The sequence below is a fragment of the Pyrgilauda ruficollis genome, unplaced genomic scaffold (genome assembly GCF_017590135.1).
Source record: "Pyrgilauda ruficollis isolate IOZ18807 unplaced genomic scaffold, ASM1759013v1 scaffold86, whole genome shotgun sequence".
Lineage (NCBI taxonomy): Eukaryota > Metazoa > Chordata > Aves > Passeriformes > Passeridae > Pyrgilauda > Pyrgilauda ruficollis.
Window position 1 is genome coordinate 4757255 of NW_024530599.1, and position 20074 is coordinate 4777328.

The window sequence follows — 20074 nt, forward strand, 5'->3', positions numbered from 1 at the left end:
TTTGTACCAATAAATTGTATTTTAATAGCTCACCCTGGCTCCTGGCTGTCCCTGAGTTGCACATGACAGCAGGGATTGCTGCACAGCTCTTGGAGCAGCACTCCCAGCTCCAGGAAATACGTCTGTCCTTCTGAGTTCTGGAGCAGAGAGCTCCTTTTATGCCGAGAGCTCATTTTATTCACTTCACCTGGATTCTGGGGGCTCAGGGTCCCTTTCCCTTCTTCCCTGGGCTCAGGAGCACTCTGGAGTCATGGCCAGAAGGAGCTGGAGATGTCACACAGCTCCTTGCCCCATGCTCCAGCTCGGGCAGGGGCAATTTGCACCATGGTGGGGGCATCCACAAGCTGCTGGGGAGAGGGGCTGGACGTGGCACTAATGGCAGAACAATTCGTGGTTGTTACAGTGATTTCTCTGGTTAATTTACCCTTTCCCCTGGATAGGCACTCACAGCTTGCCTCAGGGGCCACAGAGATAACCTGGATCTGTGCCAGCTGTAGGGGCCAGCCCCCTGGGGATAGGCGAGCCTGTGTCTGATGGTGGGATGTCTCTTGGCTTGATGTGGGAAGCAGTTGGCCTCCAGATGAAGTCCTGAGGTGGCCAGGCCATGGTTGACCTTCCCATACCCTGAACCTGCTGGTGGCTGGCTTGGGGAGGCTGCAATGCGGCTTTTGGGATTAACCCAGAAAAGTCCTTGTCTGCAAGTGGGCAATGTGCTCTTCAGTGGAAGCAGGGCCAGGGAGCACTCAAAGGGGCCTCGTGGGAGCCAGGGGCCCGGGAGGACAAAGCTTTGGACATGAAAGAGACCTGGCTGCTTCTGGTGACTTCAGTCCCAGCTCACATCTGCCTGACTGCGGGTAGATGAAATATTCCCTGTCCCAATTAGACAGTGGGATGAAGGATTTTATGCTGCCAAGTGCATTCTTCAAGGGTCTCCAGAGAGTGTTAAGGGTAAAAAAGAACCCCAAACAGCTACCCTGAGACCTCTGTACAGTAACAGCCTGTTCCACTGTTTCAAAAGAACAAGGGAATTATGTAAAGCGATACAATAAGATTAATAACAGCCTCAAGAAGTAATAAAAGCATCAAATGGACCTGAGTCCCTGCAGGGCAGCAAGCCTCTCCCCCTCCTGGATTAACCCTGGCAGTATCTCTGCTGTGTTTTTAGGTGGTGCTGGTCAGGCTCTGGGAGAGGATGCAGCCCCCCTGCAGGAGGGCCCGGCTGCTCGCTGTGCTCCAGCTCACACACCAAAAGCACCCAGTGCACCCTGTGCTTCATGGCACCGAGGGCTAAATGAGCACATGGAACTGCTGTTTTGTATCAGATTCCCAGGTTTGGCTTCCCAAAGAGGAACTGATCTCAAAGCTGACCCCCAAAACCCACAGGCATTTGAAAGTTGCATTTTGTATCTCTGTCTTTGGAAAATCATGGGGTCGAGCAAAAGGGGACAGGTATGCCACCTCCCCTGTCACTCTCCAGAGTATTTTCTTGGCATTTTTTGATCCCTACTACCAAGCCTCAGTGATGCCCAATGAATTGCCTCCATGTGCTGTCCATTACTCCTGACCATGACAGATACACACACACACATATCTGTACTTCTTGCTGACCCCCAGGTTTGCATGTTCAGTTCAGGCACCTTCCAAAAGGGATTTGAGCAGCACAGCACCCAGCCCAGGCCCCAGCACCCCACCTTCCCCCAGAATCTACTTTTGCTTAGTTGAAGGAAAACCTGCACTGACAAGAGCTCAGTTTCAATCTTTCATTTCAACCACCATATTGATAAAAAGGACAATAAAAAGGGACATGCTTTAGGGGAGAGAGGACTTGCATAAATCTAATTCAACCACACTACTATCCCTCTTCAAAGGGCATGTCTGGTCAGAATCGTCCATCTAATAGATGAGATCTCCTTTGAAGATCTCCCATAGGGACAGGGTCTCATTAAAAATGCAAGGTCTTTGCCCTACAACTAGTTATTTTTACAGCTCTCCCTGTGCTAACACTCCTGCACAGCCGATGAGCATTAGCTGGTTTCTGTAGCCTGGTAATGCACTGGGCATGAGAGCTCCTTTGGAGATCTGCTCAGCAGAACACTCTCAGGATGCCCCTCTCACATGTTCCAGCTCTCTCAGAGATCCAGAGGCAAATTTGGCTTTCAGGGACCTGCCAGCCAGCTTGAGATTTGCTTCTAGGACGGTGGGAAAGCTGCCATGTGGTGCAATTGGCTGCAAAACACTTCAGGCCATGCAAGGCAGGCACACAGTGCTTCTGGGCACCAGCACAAACAGGGGTTTGTGCTCTCGTGGTGCTGAACAGACTGCTCAGATGGAAACATCACTTGTACCTCTGTAATGACTTGAAAATGTGTCCCAGAGAGACAAAACGAATCCAGAGGTAGAGAGAAAAGAGGCCAGAGGGAAAGACCCAGAGGGGCCGATGCTCAGTTCTGCTCCCATCTGCCACACACGGAGTCAAGAGGCAGCCAGCAAATTCCCCAGGAACCTCAGCATGGACACAGCACTCTGCAGGCAGCTGGGTCAGGCTGGCTGGAGCCATGGGTACACGTGGGTCTCAGCTCCCAGAGGGCATGGTATTGGCAGGACAGAGCCAAAATCCATGTGAACCTCTCCATGGACCTTGGATCCAGCCCAATCTGTGGCACTCAGTGGTTAATTAGATCCTCCAAAGATGCTAGGAATCTATTTTTCTTCCTCTCCTCTCCTCTCCTCTCCTCTCCTCTCCTTTCCTCTCCTCTCCTCTCCTCTCCTCTCCTCGATGATGCTGGAACACGCCTTAATTTATTCAAGACTGGGTCAAGATCCATTCGGATTTCTTTTCAAATTGCCTCTTAAATGTCCCCCTGAACCCACCAACAGAGCAGCCTGTTTCTGGCTGGATCCCTTCCTCCTGTTTCCCTTTTGATCTTGGTAGAGGTTTTGTAGAAATAAATATCCTTTATCTTCTGTCATAATAACTTAGTCTGTGCCACACTGAAAAACGTCTGCATGATTGTCACATGCTGATTTTCTCTGCTCCTTTGCACCTTTCCCTTTTTCACTGCTCTGAAAACATCAGTTGCCAACTCCTCCACAGAGATCAGATGGAAGAACAGGCCAGGGCTGAGGGAAGCTTTTGCTTCCCAGTTAGCCTATAATGTATTTTCAGTTTAAGTGGTGGAAATGTCACTGGCTCTGTTTTGCAGCATTCACTCAAGTGGAATTAATGCTTCTTGTTAGTGATAATATGACTTAATCAGCTTAATTACTTTGAGACATAAGTAGACACCTTTGTGTATTGAATAACTCATGACACACTGGACTAAAAAGCACGAATGAAGGCTTTGAAAATAAATTAAATATGACCCCTAGTGCAGCCTGCACTTTGACTAATGATTCTTCTCCCATGAAATTCAATGACTTACAAATATTACATTTGAATAAATGATACATTTTTGCATGTTTTAAACAATAGCAGTGATTTTTATTTCAGCATTCGGGATTCAGAGTGCTTCTGCAGCTTCAGGAAGCAAGGCAAACAAGCTCATGTTAAACGGATTGAAAAATAAAACATTTGTGCAGTCAACTATCAGAAATACATTCAGAGGATCTGCAGGCATTCCTGATGAGATATTTATTTTAATTCATTGCTAGGAATATCTGCAACAACAGGTGAAAAAAACTGCATCAGAAGAAATTGAGAGAGAGCGAAGATTCCCAGAAGGTTCACTAAGGTCTTCACATCCAATTCGTCCATTTCAATAATGTCTACAAGAGAAAATATCATTAAATAGCGCCAGAAGTCTCTTATCATACATTTTGCCTGCATAGAAAATAAATCACACAAAGGAAATAGAAGCAGGAAAAGCAACCATCAATCAAGAAAATTATTATGAACATTTGTAGGATTTCTGATAGGCCAGGATGCAGAGACTCTCTGACAGCAGGCTGCATGGGAAATAGAAAAATTGGGGTTAAACTGTTACATGAACCCAGAGAAAGATGAGCTGTCTGAATTTGTTCTATTCTATTGCAGTGAGTCACCCAATTTCTGTGTCCAAATTTTCCTCTGAAAAGCACTGGAGTTCAGCATGGTGCAGACAATAACACAGAGACTCAGCCCAAGTATATCTGAAATTCAGAGGTCAGCTTAGCCTGTAGCATCACAGGGGAGTCTCACCGGTTTGATGAGTTTACTTTTAAGTCCATATCCGTATTTCTTGATATTTTAGCTGACAGGAATTTTTTTCATACTGCCGAGGGTGAAGGCTGGGGACTCTAGGATTAATTTATCATTGCTCTTACTCTGCAGTTGTTCAGTCTCTATTGACTAAATCTCCAAAGCTCCCCAGAGTACAGATGGAACATATCCACACAGGGATCTAAATGTAAGGAGTTTAATCTGAGGTTAAATCCCACCTGTAGGATTCCATCTTGTCCCCACTTTCCTTCTTGATCTCCCTTTAATATCATTTAGAGGAGACATGCCCAGCACCCCTCTGACATTAGCTTTTTACCAGAGATCAGAGGAAAAGATTTGCCATTTTCTTTGAGTGTCCCCTAACAGACCAAACTTCAGGAATGTAATCCTGAAATTAGTCCCTAAAACTAAAATTTCTTTTTTTCCTGTTTCTAGGAAATGCAATGTTATAATCCATTTGCGTACCTAAACCACCTCTTCCTCTTAATCTCTCCCTGCAAAACAGTCTGACAGCTGCCCCAGAATGTAAGGAGATCATCAAAAGGATGATCATCTGGGGCTGAATCCTTTTCCTATGCTCCCCAAGAGTCCTCTTGGCTCCTTGTGCCCCATGACATGAACCATTTAACCCCTCAATGCCCATCAGGTATCACACACCCTGATGGTTGTGCTCCTTTGATATCTGAACAGACTCCAGCAGGCTCCTGCTGTCACTGCAGGGCTCACCCTCTGGCCTTTTTTCTGCCTCTTCTTGGGTCCAAATTTCATATCTGCTGTAGCTCCCTAGTGCGTTTCAACCAAATCTGATCCTGCTTTGAGCAAAAGCCTGACCCAATCACTTCCAGGTTTTGCTCCACTTTTCCTGTGTATCCGTAAAGATCCACGAAGATTTGGCTGCAAACTCCCAAATCCCTGGTGAGATGGTGCCCCCACCATGTTACCCACATGAGGCACAGCTCCACCAGCACCCAGCTGGGACAGGACCATCCATCTGCTGTGCTTGTGCCTCCTGAGCCTGCTGTGCCCAGCCTCGAGGTGCCCGAAATCCAGGCTAGGACCACACAGGGAACCACAGGGACCAGCAGGACACCCCTAGTCTTGCAAGGGAGGAGCTGAAAGTTTGCTCCTGCTCCTCCTCTCTTGGAGGTGGGCAGAAACAAATCACACACTTTGTGGGGGGGGGCAAAAAAAAATCACCCCCTTTTTTTTTTTTTTTTTTTTTTAATGCTATCTCTTCTTTAAAATGATAAAAAAATGAATTTAAAACTTGGATGTGAGCTGCAGGGATAATCACAGCACACAGGGGGGACCCTCACGTCACGCCCCCAAGCCTTCCTGCCTGGTTGCTGAAGGTATTAGGAAGGAAGACCACTCTGGGAGCCATTTCTGAAGAGCCTGATTCTGTTGACATGGAGAATTTTTTCTCATAAAGAAAAAACAGCCTCTACATGCAAATGGGAAATGGAGATGGAGTGGGAAATAAGCCCAGCAAAAAATCATGGAAGTTTTTGCTGCCTGCAAGTGGAATTCAACTAAAAAGGGGGGGAGGGAGAAGAAAGGAAATTGAAACAGCCTCCTCTCTGCACAGATTGCATTGCTGGAGAAGCTCTGAGTGTTGCAAGGCGTAATAGCTGTCTGCTCAGAGGTTCCTTCCCGGGGGACTTTCCCTGGGATAGTTTCATACATTTATCCCTGACTCCTGGCATCTGCATAACACGCTCACAGAGAGAGTTATTAGTTTAATTTTCTTGTGAATTACAATGGAGACAGAGAGAATTAGAAAATACTTTTTTTTTTTTTATTATCATTACTTTTTGTTTTCCAGTTGAGAGACTGTAAATGAGGCTATTCATCCTGCTAACATCAGTAGGGACCCAAACCCAAGTCTTTCTGGGGTAATTGGTTTCTGATGAGCAATCACTTGTAAAACCAATAGCAAAGGCAAGAACTGAAATATAAATTCTCTCTTTACATGCTGAGCTTTTCATTAGGATTGTATGTCTGGCTTCTTCCTGGGATTCAGTGGAAAAGCCATGAAGTGGTAAACAAGGCAGTGGACTAAGCCTGATAAGAAGTTTGTATTAGCAAAAAAAACTGGGAAAGCAGCATTGTCTGATATTCTCCACAGCAAATAAAGCAGCAGCAGAATCCCTCAAGCTGCAGCTTTCTGGTGAGCCCTTTGTAAATGAAGTCCTGGACAGAGACAAGAGACAGCAGATCTTCTGGTGGGGCAGACCTGAGTATGCTTTTGTCCAAAAGAGACCAAAATGTTGAGGAAAGAAAAAAAAAAAATTAAAATATTAAATACCAAGGACAGTTTTCCATGCTGCAAGTCTGACTAGGGTGGCTGATGGAAATTTGCAGCCCCTGACATCCTGCATTTGCAAAATACAGGCAACAGTAATGCCTGGATTTGTTGCAAGGGCTGAGTCTGTGAGCCAGGCTCCAGGTTTTTTTTCCTTTCCTCCCAGTTACTAGTGAGGAATCTGCTAATCTGCACTGGCTTTTGTTTCCCTGATGAACCTCAGGGTGCTTAAGGCTTGATTTATTTATTTATTTTGGTGGCAAATTAAGCATCAGTCTGGATGCAGCTCTCAGTGCTTTCTAGGCTGGGGCTGTGGTGCTGTCATTCATTGGCTTAACTGGATTGCTTGCTGCTTTATGGGTTTTTTCCAGTAAAATCTTTTGGCACACATACAGCTGGTTGTTGCCTTAAAGATGAGCAGAGAGCAGCAGGCTTGACAAAGACAGGGAACATTTTTAAGCTCACGTACACAAAAAGACCTCTGAAACAAGAATGATGCGGACACATCTCCATCAAAACAAACCAAGCAAAACCCTTCAAATAAATCCTTTTTTTTTCAGCTTTCAAATGCTGAAAGCTGATCCCAAGGAAACAAACAGTAAAATCACTGATTGGATTCAGTCCTGAGGAACCTGCTGTGAACAGAGGAAAGGGACACAACATGACACACCAAGTGTTGCCCAGAGCTCTCTTCTAAACACAACTGCTCTGGGATTCTGTGCTGACAGTTTTTTGCTTTCATTAACTCAAAAGAGCCAAACACATTGCTGTGACCACAGCAAGAAATGAGGCAATTTGGACACTTCCACATATGCATCACATTTGTGTACAACACGTAGCTCAGGGCAATATTTCACAGAGATATCAAGAAAACCTTTTTTTGTTTGTCTCATTTGGAGCCAGGCTTCCCAGGAATCTCCCAAAGCCTGGATGTGCCCTGCACCAATCATGCCTCCTATTAGTTGCACACCCATCAGGCTCTACTGACCCAAATTTTTGGCCTCCCACCTCAAATATAGGGCAACGTTGTAATTTTGGTATTGCTTGAGCAGAAGGAAGTGTCTCTGTGACACTGCCAGGATCATTCATCCGAGTTTAAACACTGGAAATATTGGGAATATAAGGGAGAGGAGAGGAGAGGAGAGGAGAGGAGAGGAGAGGAGAGGAGAGGAGTTTAGCTAAGACTGTAGTGTCATTTAAGACATGTGGAAGAGGGCCAACTGGTCATAGCAATTTTCTGAACTGCCCAAGCCTCTGCAATCACTTATAATTCAACCATTTCTATCTAGAATATAGACAGAGGTTTGTACCAGATTTGTACCTTAGAGAAAACTTCAATGTCTTCCTGTCAAACTGTACAAGGACAACCTGCAGAGCCTGGCCCTGCATCACTACCTGTGCCTGTTTAGAAATCTGTACAGGTAGCAGCAGTCTGCAGACAATGAACATTTTTTCCTACTTGGAATAACTGCTGCAGGAGCCCCAGTTCCCCACCCCTTTCTCTCTTCCCCAAACATTTCCACGTGTCCTTTCTCTGGTGACAGCTGAAGTTCCAGGAAGATAAACTTGCAGGAGAGACCTGCAAGTCTCTTTGATCTTTCAGAGGATGATTCCATTTGGATGTCTTTATGGATGTTTCTTCCCTCCAAGTGATGAATAGTACAGCTGAGCCTTTCCTTCACAAGGCAATTGTGATGGGAACAAAGGGGGAAAATGTAGGAAGTGAATCCTTACAATTTCAGTTTGGTTTGTTACAAGGTTCTCATTGCAACACACTTATTTTGGTTGTGCTTGTATTTCCCTTTTCTTGAGTTTATTAATGAGAAGGACTAGAAATAAGCAAAACAACATCAGATCACATCATTACATCATTCCCTTAAAATATGTGTGTGACTGAAGAAGATTTACTTACTGTGGTGACAATTTGTCAGTGACAGAAAGTGGTGAGTGATTGAAGAACATTGATCAATCCAGAAAAAGATTTGTTGCTGTTGCAGGTTTTCCTCATTCTTTGCTTTATTCTGGGACCTAGGAAAACTCATGGAGGATGTAAGCATTTGGAAGGCCTGTGAAGGAAAAAGGAGATGGCTTTCAGGACCTGCACAGCTGGTATACAGCAAAGGGAAAGAACTACGGGTACAGATTTGTCTAATTTAACCAACTCTAAGAATTTCTGCCATTGGATAATATTTGCAGTTGTTATTGCAAAAAACAAGGAAGAAGGATGGTCAAAGCATTAAAAACTGGATTTAAAGATACTATCTGACCAGGAAACCTGTACCAGTGTTGGAATTTTCCTGCACTTCCCTTCTGGTGGACATTTCAGGCAATCTGAGGTATTAGGGGAACCTCTGGATAAGAAATGAAATTGCTGTGGGTTCTGGGTACAAGGTATTAGAGGGATTCTGCCTGAAACTGCAAAGAGCTCAGTCTCTGCCAGCCCACAACCCCCCTTTGCATCCCCTCCTCTGGCCATCTTAACAACCCCCTCAGCTTTTATACCCTGATTTCCCTTTCCATCATTTCATGCCACTCTTCCCTCTTGCTGTAAAGCAAGGAGGAAGGAACTATTTCTCCTGCAACCACATCATTCTCTGACTTTATTTACAGAGGCTGAAATGAAGAAAACTCCCCCCCTGCACTAAATCTGTTTGGCTTGGTGAAGGCAAGGAAGTGGAATTATATTGCAAATGTCAAGGGCTATGAAAAATGTAACAGACTTTAATATTCTTCTGCTGTTATTGCTGAGAGTGTCTCTCACCTGCATTCACAGAAAGTGAAGTGCCTTTTACCACTGAGCAGAAATGATTGCCTATTTTTATTTTAAAGCTACACTGTGACATGTGTCCTAATAATAAATGCATTTTCCCTCCAAACTCTCCTTTCAGCAATTAACCTTCAGCCTCAATACTTAATTTTAGCCTTGAGCCTTTAGGGTTAATCCCTGCCTCAGGCTCCAATAAACTCCAGCCTCAAATATCCTGTTACCTATGTCTTAAAAGTGGTTCCTGCATTCCTAATTACAATCACAGCCCCTACCTTCCTGGGTACCTGATGGTAGCTGGTGCTGAGCCCGGCACTTGGATGCTGCTTTGAAGATGTAAAACATTAACTGTGCCTCTCTCCATAGCTCACTTTCCCGTGGGGCTGTGTTTCAAGGTAAGTGGTTTGCATAAGGTCCCTCAGAGACCTGCATTTAGTTTATTCAGTAGGATAAACAACCTGCTGCTTTTGTGCTTCTCCCTACAGAGCAAAGAAAAGCCCACTTTATACATTAAAATTGAACACAGCATTGCTGAAAGGCCTGTGATGGCTTTTTCTGGAGCTCGGAGCATTTTATCTTGTTTCAGGAGGGGTCTCACAGGGCATAAGCACTGTGTATCTCCTTGTATATCCCCCTCCTTAAATTACAAATACTCCTCTCTTAAAACCCTGTGTTCGTGAGGGAGAAGAGGTTACCGGCCCTCAGCTCTGCCTGTCTCACTGCCCGGGCTGCCCAGGGCTGGGGGAGCTCGTGTCGAGCGTTTTTTCATGATGATGTTTTAATTTCACCTGGATACAGCAACCCCCGCAGCTCCGGGAGGGGGAACCTGGCTCCTCGCGGCCCAGTTAGCACAACCCTTGGAATTAAAGGGCGTAAGTGCCTGATGTTTTACCGGGAATCACGACAGGTGCCAGACACTGGCAAGCCGGGCACCATCAGCACCGGAGGGTCCGGTCCGTGCAGTGCCGGGGGGAAGCGGGGCGGCCCCGGCAGCAGAAGCCGCGGTTCTCCCGGGGCTGGGAGGGCCGAACCAAGGCTGGCATCAGGCCTCGTTTAGTTATCAGACACTTACACCCTGAATTAGGACGGGGGCACACACACAAGGATGTCACCCTTTCCCTCCTTGTGGGGTCGGTGCTGGTAAGGCACAAAGAGGAACGGTGGAAGATAAACGAACAGCTCCCCCCCGCCGGGATTTGAGCAATCAGGAAATATAATCTGAGCTGGAAAGTGCCCGAGCATCTGTTGGGTTATTAATAAATTGTATGCAATCTGTCCGGGATGAAGCTCGGGACGGAGGGGAACCATCTGCTCCCGAGAGGCAGCTCTAATGGTGTCTGGGGAATGAACTTCGCAAATGGAGAGCGATGGAATCGCCGGGCTCCCGGAGTGCCCGGTACCCCCGCGGCTTTTCCAGGGACGGACAACGCGGAGCTTCCCTCGCCCCTGGGACAGGATCTGCATGGATCCGCAAAGAACGGGAATTCAGGCCCAGGGTGGGTGTTCATCATCATCTCTGCAAGCCTCGTAGGCTCGGAGAGCCCCTGGGAACGCAGGTTCTTTACCGGGATCCTTTCCAAAGGGTCCTGCCCCAGAGAAACCCCGCTCCCAGGGGCTGTCATGTGTCCCCAGCTCTGGGCGGGATCCCCGACCTCGCCCGCTTTTCCTGTGGGTCAGTGCTAACTGGCGCCCATACATACTGTTCGTCTTATCCTCCGCCTGTAAGGGTGCCTCGTGTGTTTTCTCGGGGGATTTTCAGCTCAGCTCCTCCCCGCGCTGAGCAGCGAAGGAGCGGGCAGGGCAGAACGCCTTCAGCCCACGGCCAGGGCTCGGTGCCGGCTGCCTCCCGGGAGAACGGGGACTCCCTGCGCCACTGCCAGTGTCTGGGTGGCACTTATGTTAACTGAGCAAGGCTGGGAGCGCGGAGCGCTTATCGCATCAGCTCTTATCGCGGAATAAGCAACCAAAATGTTTCTTGCTGAAGGACATCTCCGCCTGCCCGCAGAGAATCCAGGAGCGGCCAGCAGGCAGGCACCATGTCCTTACAACCCCTAACACGTGAGAAAATCCCGGCTTCCATAAACCCCACACAGCGGAACTCCGGCCGAAACGAAGGGCGCTTGAGGACGACACCTCGGGCAACAGGAGAAACAGCGAGGGAAGAGCCGCTGCCAGCGGGGTCAGCCCGCGGGGGATGAGCGAGAGCCCGGACCCGCTCGGGACACGGCTGCGCCTCTCGGCGGCGATGCCGATCCCGGAGCTGCCGCCGCCGCCCGGTCGGAACGGAAGGCTTCGGAACGGGAGCTTCCGGCGGGGCGGGGCGGACGAGGGCGGCGGAGGGAGGCGGAGGGAAGCGGGGTCCGTCCTCCGGGAAGCTCCGTGCGCGCCCGGGAGGGACGCACTGCCTGGGGAGTGGCTTGGCAGTGGCTGCTAGTGTTTTATTATTATTAGATTTTATTTTAATTTTTTGGGTATATTTTATTAACGCGCTTTCCGACTGGTGCCGCTCTTCTCTTCCTGCGGATTGAGGCGTGGAAACCCGGCCGAGCCGGGAGCTGGGCCTCTGCAGGGGGAATGAAGGAGCTGACAAGGCGCTGGGTGCCCGGGAGAGCGGGACAGCTCAGGGCCGACCGCGGGTCCGGTCACCGGCATCGCCTCCCGAAGAAGGTCGGGACTTCAGCTGTGCCAGGTCCCGAAGACAAAGGGGGAAGGGGACGGGTTTGTTGTCCGTGCCTCGCTCTCTGAGCCTGACCCCTTCTGTTCGGTGACCGCTGCAGGTGATGAAGCGAGGACTAAACGCCGCGGCGTGGGTGCTCCAGCCGCTGAGCCACCGCGGCATCTCCTTCCTCGTCCCTCACCGGCATTGTCCAGGGAGAAATGCCTCGATGGAAGACCGATGGGACCCTATGAGCAGTCCTTGTCTCGGTGCTTAGGGTACTCTTGAATGGTAGAAGAGCTTTCGGCCTCAGGAGGCTTTGAAACCGGACCCGGCTTTTCTGTGCGGTGCTCTAAGCGCTAAACTGCGCCAAAGAGGTGAGAACGACACAAAGACAAATCCCACCGTGCGAGTTCGGGACTTTGTTGTTCTGGAGGGAACGGGCTTTTCTTTCCTCGATGCTCGTCGGCAGAGACAGTCGCCCTGAGGCGATGTGGAGCTGCTGTGCGGTACTTTGCATTTTGGGATGGTGGGGCTGGAAGAGTCCTGTATGACGGGAGCGATTCTGTCCGAGCTGCTGCTTTTCCTTCTCATGCCAATTCTTCATGTCTTGTCTCCAAGTGTAATTGGAGTAATGATCTAATTTCAGCGTGGGTCTAAATAGAGCATTCCAAACACCCCTGGAAATGTCCGTGTGTCTCTCCACTCTCTACAGAGCAATAGGAGATTAACCTTTTGACTTGTGTTTGCCACTGGGCTGTGCTTGCTTTTCTAAGAGTCCAGCGGTCAGTCCGTGAGCTCTGATGGATGCTCTGAACTTGGGATGTCGAAACACCCAAGGTTATTATTTTTCAGGAATTTAATCCGTTCCTGCCTAATGAAGGGGGTTCAAAGTAATGCTCAGGCACTTGATGGGCTTTCAGGGTGTTAAGATGACTCGTTTATACTGATTTTTTTCTACAGATCCTCGCTGTGGATCACCACTCCTCACGTCTCGCTGCTTAGTCAGAAGTGCTGGGAATGCTCTGAGGCTGACCAAAGCTGAAATAGCTAAACCAAGCCTTCCACCAAGTCGTGTGTGCTTTCTGCAGGATCATTTCAGCTTTTTCTTATGACCTTTATGGGTTCCTCTTATAGGTGTAGGTGGTATAAAAGGAACTTAGTTGTGCATCTGTGGTAGCAATGCAATGCTACAATGACTAAGGAGTCGCCAATGCCATCCCCTACCCCACTGCTACTCAGGTAGTAGCTGGATTTCATCAGTGTGAGAATTCCGCATGGACTGGATCTGAATAAGCAAGAAACAACTCTTCCTGTAGGTGATCCTGGAGTCTTTGGCTCTGTCTTCGTGTTTAGAAACGTTTTTATTTCTAGCTAAGCTCAGATATTTGGCGTTGTGGAACCATTTAGTGAAGCTGCTACTTGGTGGGTGTGAAAATTATACATACAGGTGTTCAGACCAAAATAAAATGAACACCGTGTCCTGTGTTCTCGACGTCAGTGCTTGTCACCTCATTAACAGCTGTTTTACTGATTTAAGACATCCGACTACATTTTGCATACAGCAATCCTAACTTAGTACGGCTCTTAAGATACTCGTAGATCGAGTTTGCTGACATCAGCATTACATTTTCACCTCCGTGAACACGGCATGAAATATTTCTCCAGAGAAGACCTACTTATTCCAGGTAAGTGAATTAATTTAGCAAACAGAAACAGGTAAGTGGGGGGGAAAAAAACCCAATCAACTGAAACAAACTCACCACGGAAATAAAAACAAAACCAACTGAACAAACAAAAACCCAAAACCAACCCAAAATATAGCCAAACTAAAAACCCAAACAAACGAAGAAAACCCAAGCCAAAAGCCAAAATCTGTCCTGCTTAAATACCTCTTGTCCTGGATTCACATGGAGCAAACATGATTGATTGGTTGATAGAAGATCATCCCCAGCATCTCTTCCCATCCATGAGTCAAGACAGTGATCTCTTCCCAAACGACTATATTTCCTTTAGCTGCAGAAATTAAAACAAACTGCCAGAAAACTCCAGGAAACTCACGAGTTCGTGAGCATGTCTCCAGATCAACCTGACAAGAATTGTGCTGTGCAGAATTTTCTCGCCAGTCCTCTGTTACGAAAAAGATCAATTCTATTGCCTGTACCTGGAAAAAGTTAACAAATGCTGTTCTGCTTGATAGAATGGATTTGCCTGTGTCTGTTTACCTGTGGTCTATGGTAAGGAGAGTGTGAATCGGCAAACCTGATCCAAGGAAGAGAAGGACAAAACCCTTGTGGATGTTAGGAATGAGAAAAGGACGTGCTAATGAGTTTAATCAACCCCAGTCCTCGGCAACAGCAGTGCCTGCCAGAGGCTCCTTTTGCTGTTTACCGTGGGCTGCTCCACGCGAGAGGAGCGCTGGAGGGGAGGACCACTCTTTATCTTCAAAGCCTAGTTCCACCAGGATTTGGCATATGAAACATAAACTGTCTGAATGTCTTCCTCGGGGAGAAAACCCTGTTGCTGGTTGTGATACGAAAATGCAGGTAAGTTACAAAGACACAGTAGGAAGAATTCGTCTTTGCATTGATGGCATAAGCCAGACAAAAATGGCATCAGGGATGGATCTGGAATGAAGACATCATTTATACCCACAGAAAACCTTCATCAAAAGTTTTCCATATGAACGGGCGGCACAGATCAATAAAGCAGGAGCACAAACAGGTCAGTAACACAATCGTATTTAATAATGTTTTGAACCGTGGTTTGTGTACAGAAGCTACAGAGGTGGCAGCAGAAGTTATTCTTGTCCTTGGTGCTCCTTAGGGAGGTTCTGTGGCTGCGGGGCCGCTGCCTGCGGGGCCCTGGGGCAGGTGGTGAATGTGAACGAGGGCAGGTGAATGCGGACGAGGGCAGAACGAGAGCATCTGAACGATTTTGCCCTGAAGCTTCAAATAGTGGTAGAAAATCTTCCCACAGCCACGGAATCGGCTTAGCCAGGATGGAGAAAGGGAGACTGTACATTCTTTTCTTTTCTTTTCTTTTCTTTTCTTTTCTTTTCTTTTCTTTTCTTTTCTTTTCTTTTCTTTTCTTTTCTTTTCTTTTCTTTTCTTTTCTTTTCTTTTCTTTTCTTTTCTTTTCTTTTCTTTTCTTTTCTTTTCTTTTCTTTTCTTTTCTTTTCTTTTCTTTTCTTTTCTCCCTCATTAATGAGGAATGTTGTGGTGGGGCAGTGTCTGTGTACTGTGGCAGTGACCCTTTCCTATGAGTGGCACGGAGTAGGGATTGGGGATTTATCATAGGGAAGTTGAATTTGAGTAGGGAAGAGTCTTTCTTGATGGAAGATGCTTTGTAGCACGTGGGCTGTGTCATTGGTGACAAACTGCAGAATATCTGCCTAGCTGGGGATCTCTGCCCCTGCATGGAGATGTTCTTGCTCTATCCTGGCAGAGCTTGTCTGCTGGAACGGAGAAGCAAGAGCTTGCCATTCATCGTGCAGGTGGAAAAGAAGGCTTCGAGAGCAGCTCTTCATCGAGCTGTATGAATAGCGTGCAGGAGCTGTGCTGGTCCCATGTTTTTTCAATATTCTTGGAGGACTGGTGTGCTGGGCTCTGATGGGTTTGAATTTCCGAAGGAAAGATTCAAACAATCCCCTGGGTTTTTGGTGTAATTGTAAGCCTTTTACGCAGATGTCGAAATATCTGGGGCTTGGACTGCTCTGTCAGAGTGAGGTGGATTCTCTTCATTGAGATAACGGGTTCAGGAGTGTGTCCGTCTTCCAAAAGGGGAGGGAAGCGATGGGGAAGGGACAGTCTGTCTGTCTTGCATAAATTACAGAAAAGCAGGAAGTTTGTTTCTCATCTGGAGATATGAAAGTCGGCAGGAAAAAGGAAGGGCAGCTCTTGCCAAAAGACAAGTCCACACTCCATGCCGAGAGTGATGTAATCATAAAAACTGAGTTTGTTAAAGACACAATCAAGAGGCAAAATAGAAGAGAAGGAATCAGGGGGAACAGAAGACTATAAGAAAGAAAAGAAGGAGGAAACAATGCAGAAATAAAGGCGAAGTGGAAAAAGATGAAGAAATAAATGGAAAGAGAAAGAATTGAAGAAACCATAAACTATTTTAGTGACATGTCACTGCACACAGAAAGAAAGGAAGGTGAGAAAGAAAGGAAGAAAGAAAGGAGGCAAAAAAGATTACAAAGAAAAGAAAATAAGGTGAAACCATAAATTACATTACAAGAATGCACCAAATACATAGCAGAAGAATACAGGAATGGAGAAGAAAGCTAAGAAGGAATATGTATCTACAAACTAGCAAAGAAAGGATGGAGAGAAGCAGATGAGAAGACCAACACACACCGAAATTACCTCTAGATGCGGAATGGAGCAGGAGCCTAAAAACATCCGGCTTGGGGAGAGCATCACATCGGGCGCTGGTGTCCCTAATTAGTTCTGATCCCTCCAGTTTGATGATGCCCACCGCGGTGCCGAAGGCAACGAAGGATCAACCAGCAGGGGTAAGGAAGAGAAAAGGAAAGAAAGAGAAGGGAAAGGGGAGTAAACGATAGGGCATGACAAGGCAAGGATGAAAAGAGAACAAAGAGAAGAAAGAAAAAAGACAAATAAAACAGAAAGAAAAAAAAAACCAAGAAGAGTCAACGGAGAAACTAGAGAAGGCTAAGTAAGGAAGACAAGACAAGAACGAAAGAAGAAGAAGGAAAGACAAAAGAGACAAAGAAAGAAATTCGACAACGGTAGTAAGAAAAGTCAGAGGAGATGGCCATCCGCGGGGCGGCAGCGCAGTCGAGGATGCGAAGCGTGTGCGGCGGCGGAGCAGCGCACGGTGTCGCTGCAGGCTCAGGAACGGCTCCGTGTGGGCGGCTCCGCCCCGGTGCGGCGGAGAGCCCGGCTGTGAGCGCGGGGGGGCGGCGCGGGCCGGGCAGCAGAGCCGGTGCGTGCGGGCGGCGGCGGGGAGCCGTGCGGGGCCCGGGCCGGGGCCGGCAGCCACAGCGGCGGCGGCGGCGGCGGCGGCGGCCGGGAGGATGGGCGAGCGCTGTTGTGCGGCGGTGCTGCGGGTGCTGGTGCTGCTGCAGGCGGCCTGGGCGCTGGCGGGCGGGCAGGTGCGCTACTCGGTGCCGGAGGAAGCCAAGGCCGGCACGGTGGTGGGCCGTCTGGCGCAGGACCTGGGCCTGGAGGCGGGCGAGGCGGAGGCGCGGCGGCTGCGGCTGGTGGCGCAGGGCCGGCGGGCGAGCGTGGAGGTGAGCGGGGCGAGCGGCGCGCTGCTGGTGAGCTCGCGGCTCGACCGGGAGGAGCTGTGCGGCAAGAGCGCGCCGTGCGCGCTGCGCCTGGAGGTGCTGCTGGAGCGGCCGCTGCGCGTCTTCCATGTGCAGCTGGAGGTCACCGACATCAACGACAATGCCCCCGTCTTCCCCGCCGCCCGCAAAAACCTCAGCATCGCGGAATCGTCTGTGCCGGGGTCTCGTTTCCCGCTGGAGGGCGCGTCGGATGCGGATATCGGAGCGAATGCTTTCAATGAAAAGAACCAAAAAAAAAAAAACAAAAAAAAAAGGAAGGGAAAGACACAGGAGCAAAACACTGCCGACATATTACCGTGAGGAAGCGGAGGCAGAGGCGCTGTCGCTGTCGCGTGTGCGGCGGCGGAGCAGCGCACGGTGTCGCTGCAGGCTCCGGAACGGCTCCGTGTGGGCGGCTCCGCCCCGGTGCGGCGGAGAGCCCGGCTGTGAGCGCGGGGGGGCGGCGCGGGCCGGGCAGCAGAGCCGGTGCGTGCGGGCGGCGGCGGGGAGCCGTGCGGGGCCCGGGCCGGGGCCGGCAGCCACAGCGGCGGCGGCGGCGGCGGCAGGGAGGATGGGCGAGCGCTGTTGTGCGGCGGTGCTGCGGGTGCTGGTGCTGCTGCAGGCGGCCTGGGCGCTGGCGGGCGGGCAGGTGCGCTACTCGGTGCCGGAGGAAGCCAAGGCCGGCACGGTGGTGGGCCGTCTGGCGCAGGACCTGGGCCTGGAGGCGGGCGAGGCGGAGGCGCGGCGGCTGCGGCTGGTGGCGCAGGGCCGGCGGGCGAGCGTGGAGGTGAGCGGGGCGAGCGGCGCGCTGCTGGTGAGCTCGCGGCTCGACCGGGAGGAGCTGTGCGGCAAGAGCGCGCCGTGCGCGCTGCGCCTGGAGGTGCTGCTGGAGCGGCCGCTGCGCGTCTTCCATGTGCAGCTGGAGGTCACCGACATCAACGACAATGCCCCCGTCTTCCCCGCCGCCCGCAAAAACCTCAGTTTATCGGAGAACTCTCCTCCTGGGATCCGTTTCCCGCTGGAGGGCGCGACGGATGCAGATATCGGAGCGAATGCGCAGCTCTCTTACACACTCAGCCCCAGCGAGTATTTCTCTCTGGATTTACAAAAATCGTATGAGCGAAATATTGTACCCGAACTTGTATTAACGAAATCTCTGGACCGCGAGACGATTCCCGTGCACCGGTTGGTGCTGACAGCGAGTGACGGGGGCCGGCCGTCTCTGACGGGCACCATGGAGCTGGTGATCTCAGTTTTGGATGCGAACGACAACGCGCCCCAGTTCAACCAGTCAGTGTATAAAGTGCAGCTGCCGGAGAACTCTACTGAGGGGACGCTCTTGGCACGAGTGAACGCGACGGATGTGGATGAGGGAATTAACAGTGAAATGATTTATACTGCAACCAGCTTCATTCCCCCGAGTGGAAAAGATGTGGTTTCTGTCAACCCGAACACTGGTGAGCTTCACCTCACAGCAGCCCTGGACTTCGAAGAAGTCAGTGTATTTGAGTTTCGTATTGAAGCGACAGACCAAGGGACACCCCCTCTGTCGGGCCATTGCCGATCGTCGTCGTCGTCGCTGTCGCGCTCGGCCGTGGGCGTGGAGCTGGGGCCCGGGGCGGCGAGCGCGGCCACCAACGTGTGGCTGGTGGTGGCCATCTGCGCCGTGTCCAGCCTGTTCCTGCTGGCCGTGGTGCTGTACGGGGCGTCGCGCTGGGCGCCGCGGGCGGCCGTGCTCTCGGGGCCCGGCCCCACGACGCTCGTGTGCGCCAGCGAAGTGGGCAGCTGGTCGTACTCGCAGCGCCACAGCCGCAGCCTGTGCGTGGCGGACGGCGCCGCCAAGAGCGACCTCATGGTTTTCAGCCCCAACTTCCCTCCGCCGCCGCCGCCCGGCCCCGCGCCCAAGGACACGCAGCCGGAGCCCTCCGCTCTCCTCGGCACGGTCAGTGGTCCTTCCTGCATGGTTTTTTCTGCCCCTTTTCATCCGCCCTCTTGAGAAGCTGCTGTTTGAAGCCGGGTTCCCTTTCCACGGCTTAGGGATCTTGGATACTTAGCGGGTCCTTGAGAATGACAATGGCACGTTTGCATCTGTCCCGGAGATCTTGCTGGAAGCCCCAGCTCTTTCTCGGGTGGGTCAAGAATATGAATAAGGCAGCATCCTCGAGAAGTTATTTTAGGCAGGTGCGGTTTGGTCCTCTAAACCTGAGTTGTTCTATTCTAGAATTAAATTACTGTTCTATGCGACAAGAGATGGCCGGAGATGTGAGATTTGCAGACAGCAAGGGGTTCTGTTTTTTTTTGTGTGGCATTTCCACCCGAGTTGAGTGAAGGAGTTCAAGACAGCCAGGCTGTGTTCATGACAGTCTCGCAGGCACTGTATACGACCTCATTGCCTTTGCTGACTGATAATCGTGCTGATATTAATTTGTATTTTTATTGAAAACTGCTCTCCACTTTTTAATTATGGTCATGTGAAACTACGATGCAAAATGTTCTCTCAAAATATGCTAAAATTGTTACATAACTGATCAAGACTTAAAGGGGCTTTAAAAATGGAGATTTTCTCTTTTGTAATGAACAATCAAAATCCAAGAATCACCTTTCCCCACCAATTCTCTAGTAACACAGGCAGTACCAGGTATTAGAATAGTGCTCTTGCCACAGTTTTTTATCTTGAAGCACAAAATCCATGCTATTGCTGTTTAGAGGTTCCAGCATCAACTTTGAGAATTGTATTCCCCGTAAGGAAGCATTCCAAAACTTGAGGTGTCAGCAGCAGAGCATCTCTTATGCACTGTGTTGGTGATACCATCATCAACATGGATTTTTATGGAGTGTCATTGCTGGGTAGGATA

General features: G+C 49.5%; 1 protein-coding gene and 1 long non-coding RNA gene across 2 annotated transcripts; both read left to right on the forward strand.

The window, feature by feature from the left end:
• The first annotated feature begins 10581 nt into the window (after positions 1–10581).
• On the forward strand, positions 10582–13418 carry LOC121364643. The gene is made up of 3 exons (XR_005956889.1): positions 10582–11956; positions 12045–12300; positions 12887–13418. It is a non-coding gene; the product is annotated as an uncharacterized LOC121364643 (long non-coding RNA).
• Positions 13419–17479: 4061 nt separating this feature from the next.
• On the forward strand, positions 17480–19247 carry LOC121364613 (protocadherin alpha-13-like). The gene has a single exon (XM_041488017.1). The coding sequence runs from the start codon at positions 17791–17793 to the stop codon at positions 19213–19215; it is 1425 nt and encodes a 474-aa protein (XP_041343951.1). The 5' UTR covers positions 17480–17790; the 3' UTR covers positions 19216–19247.
• Positions 19248–20074: the final 827 nt, after the last annotated feature.

Coding starts and splice junctions, on each gene's coding strand:
- LOC121364613 (XM_041488017.1), top strand. CDS start 17,791: ATGGGCGAGCGCTGTTGTGCGGCGGTGCTGCGGGTGCTGGTGCTGCTG.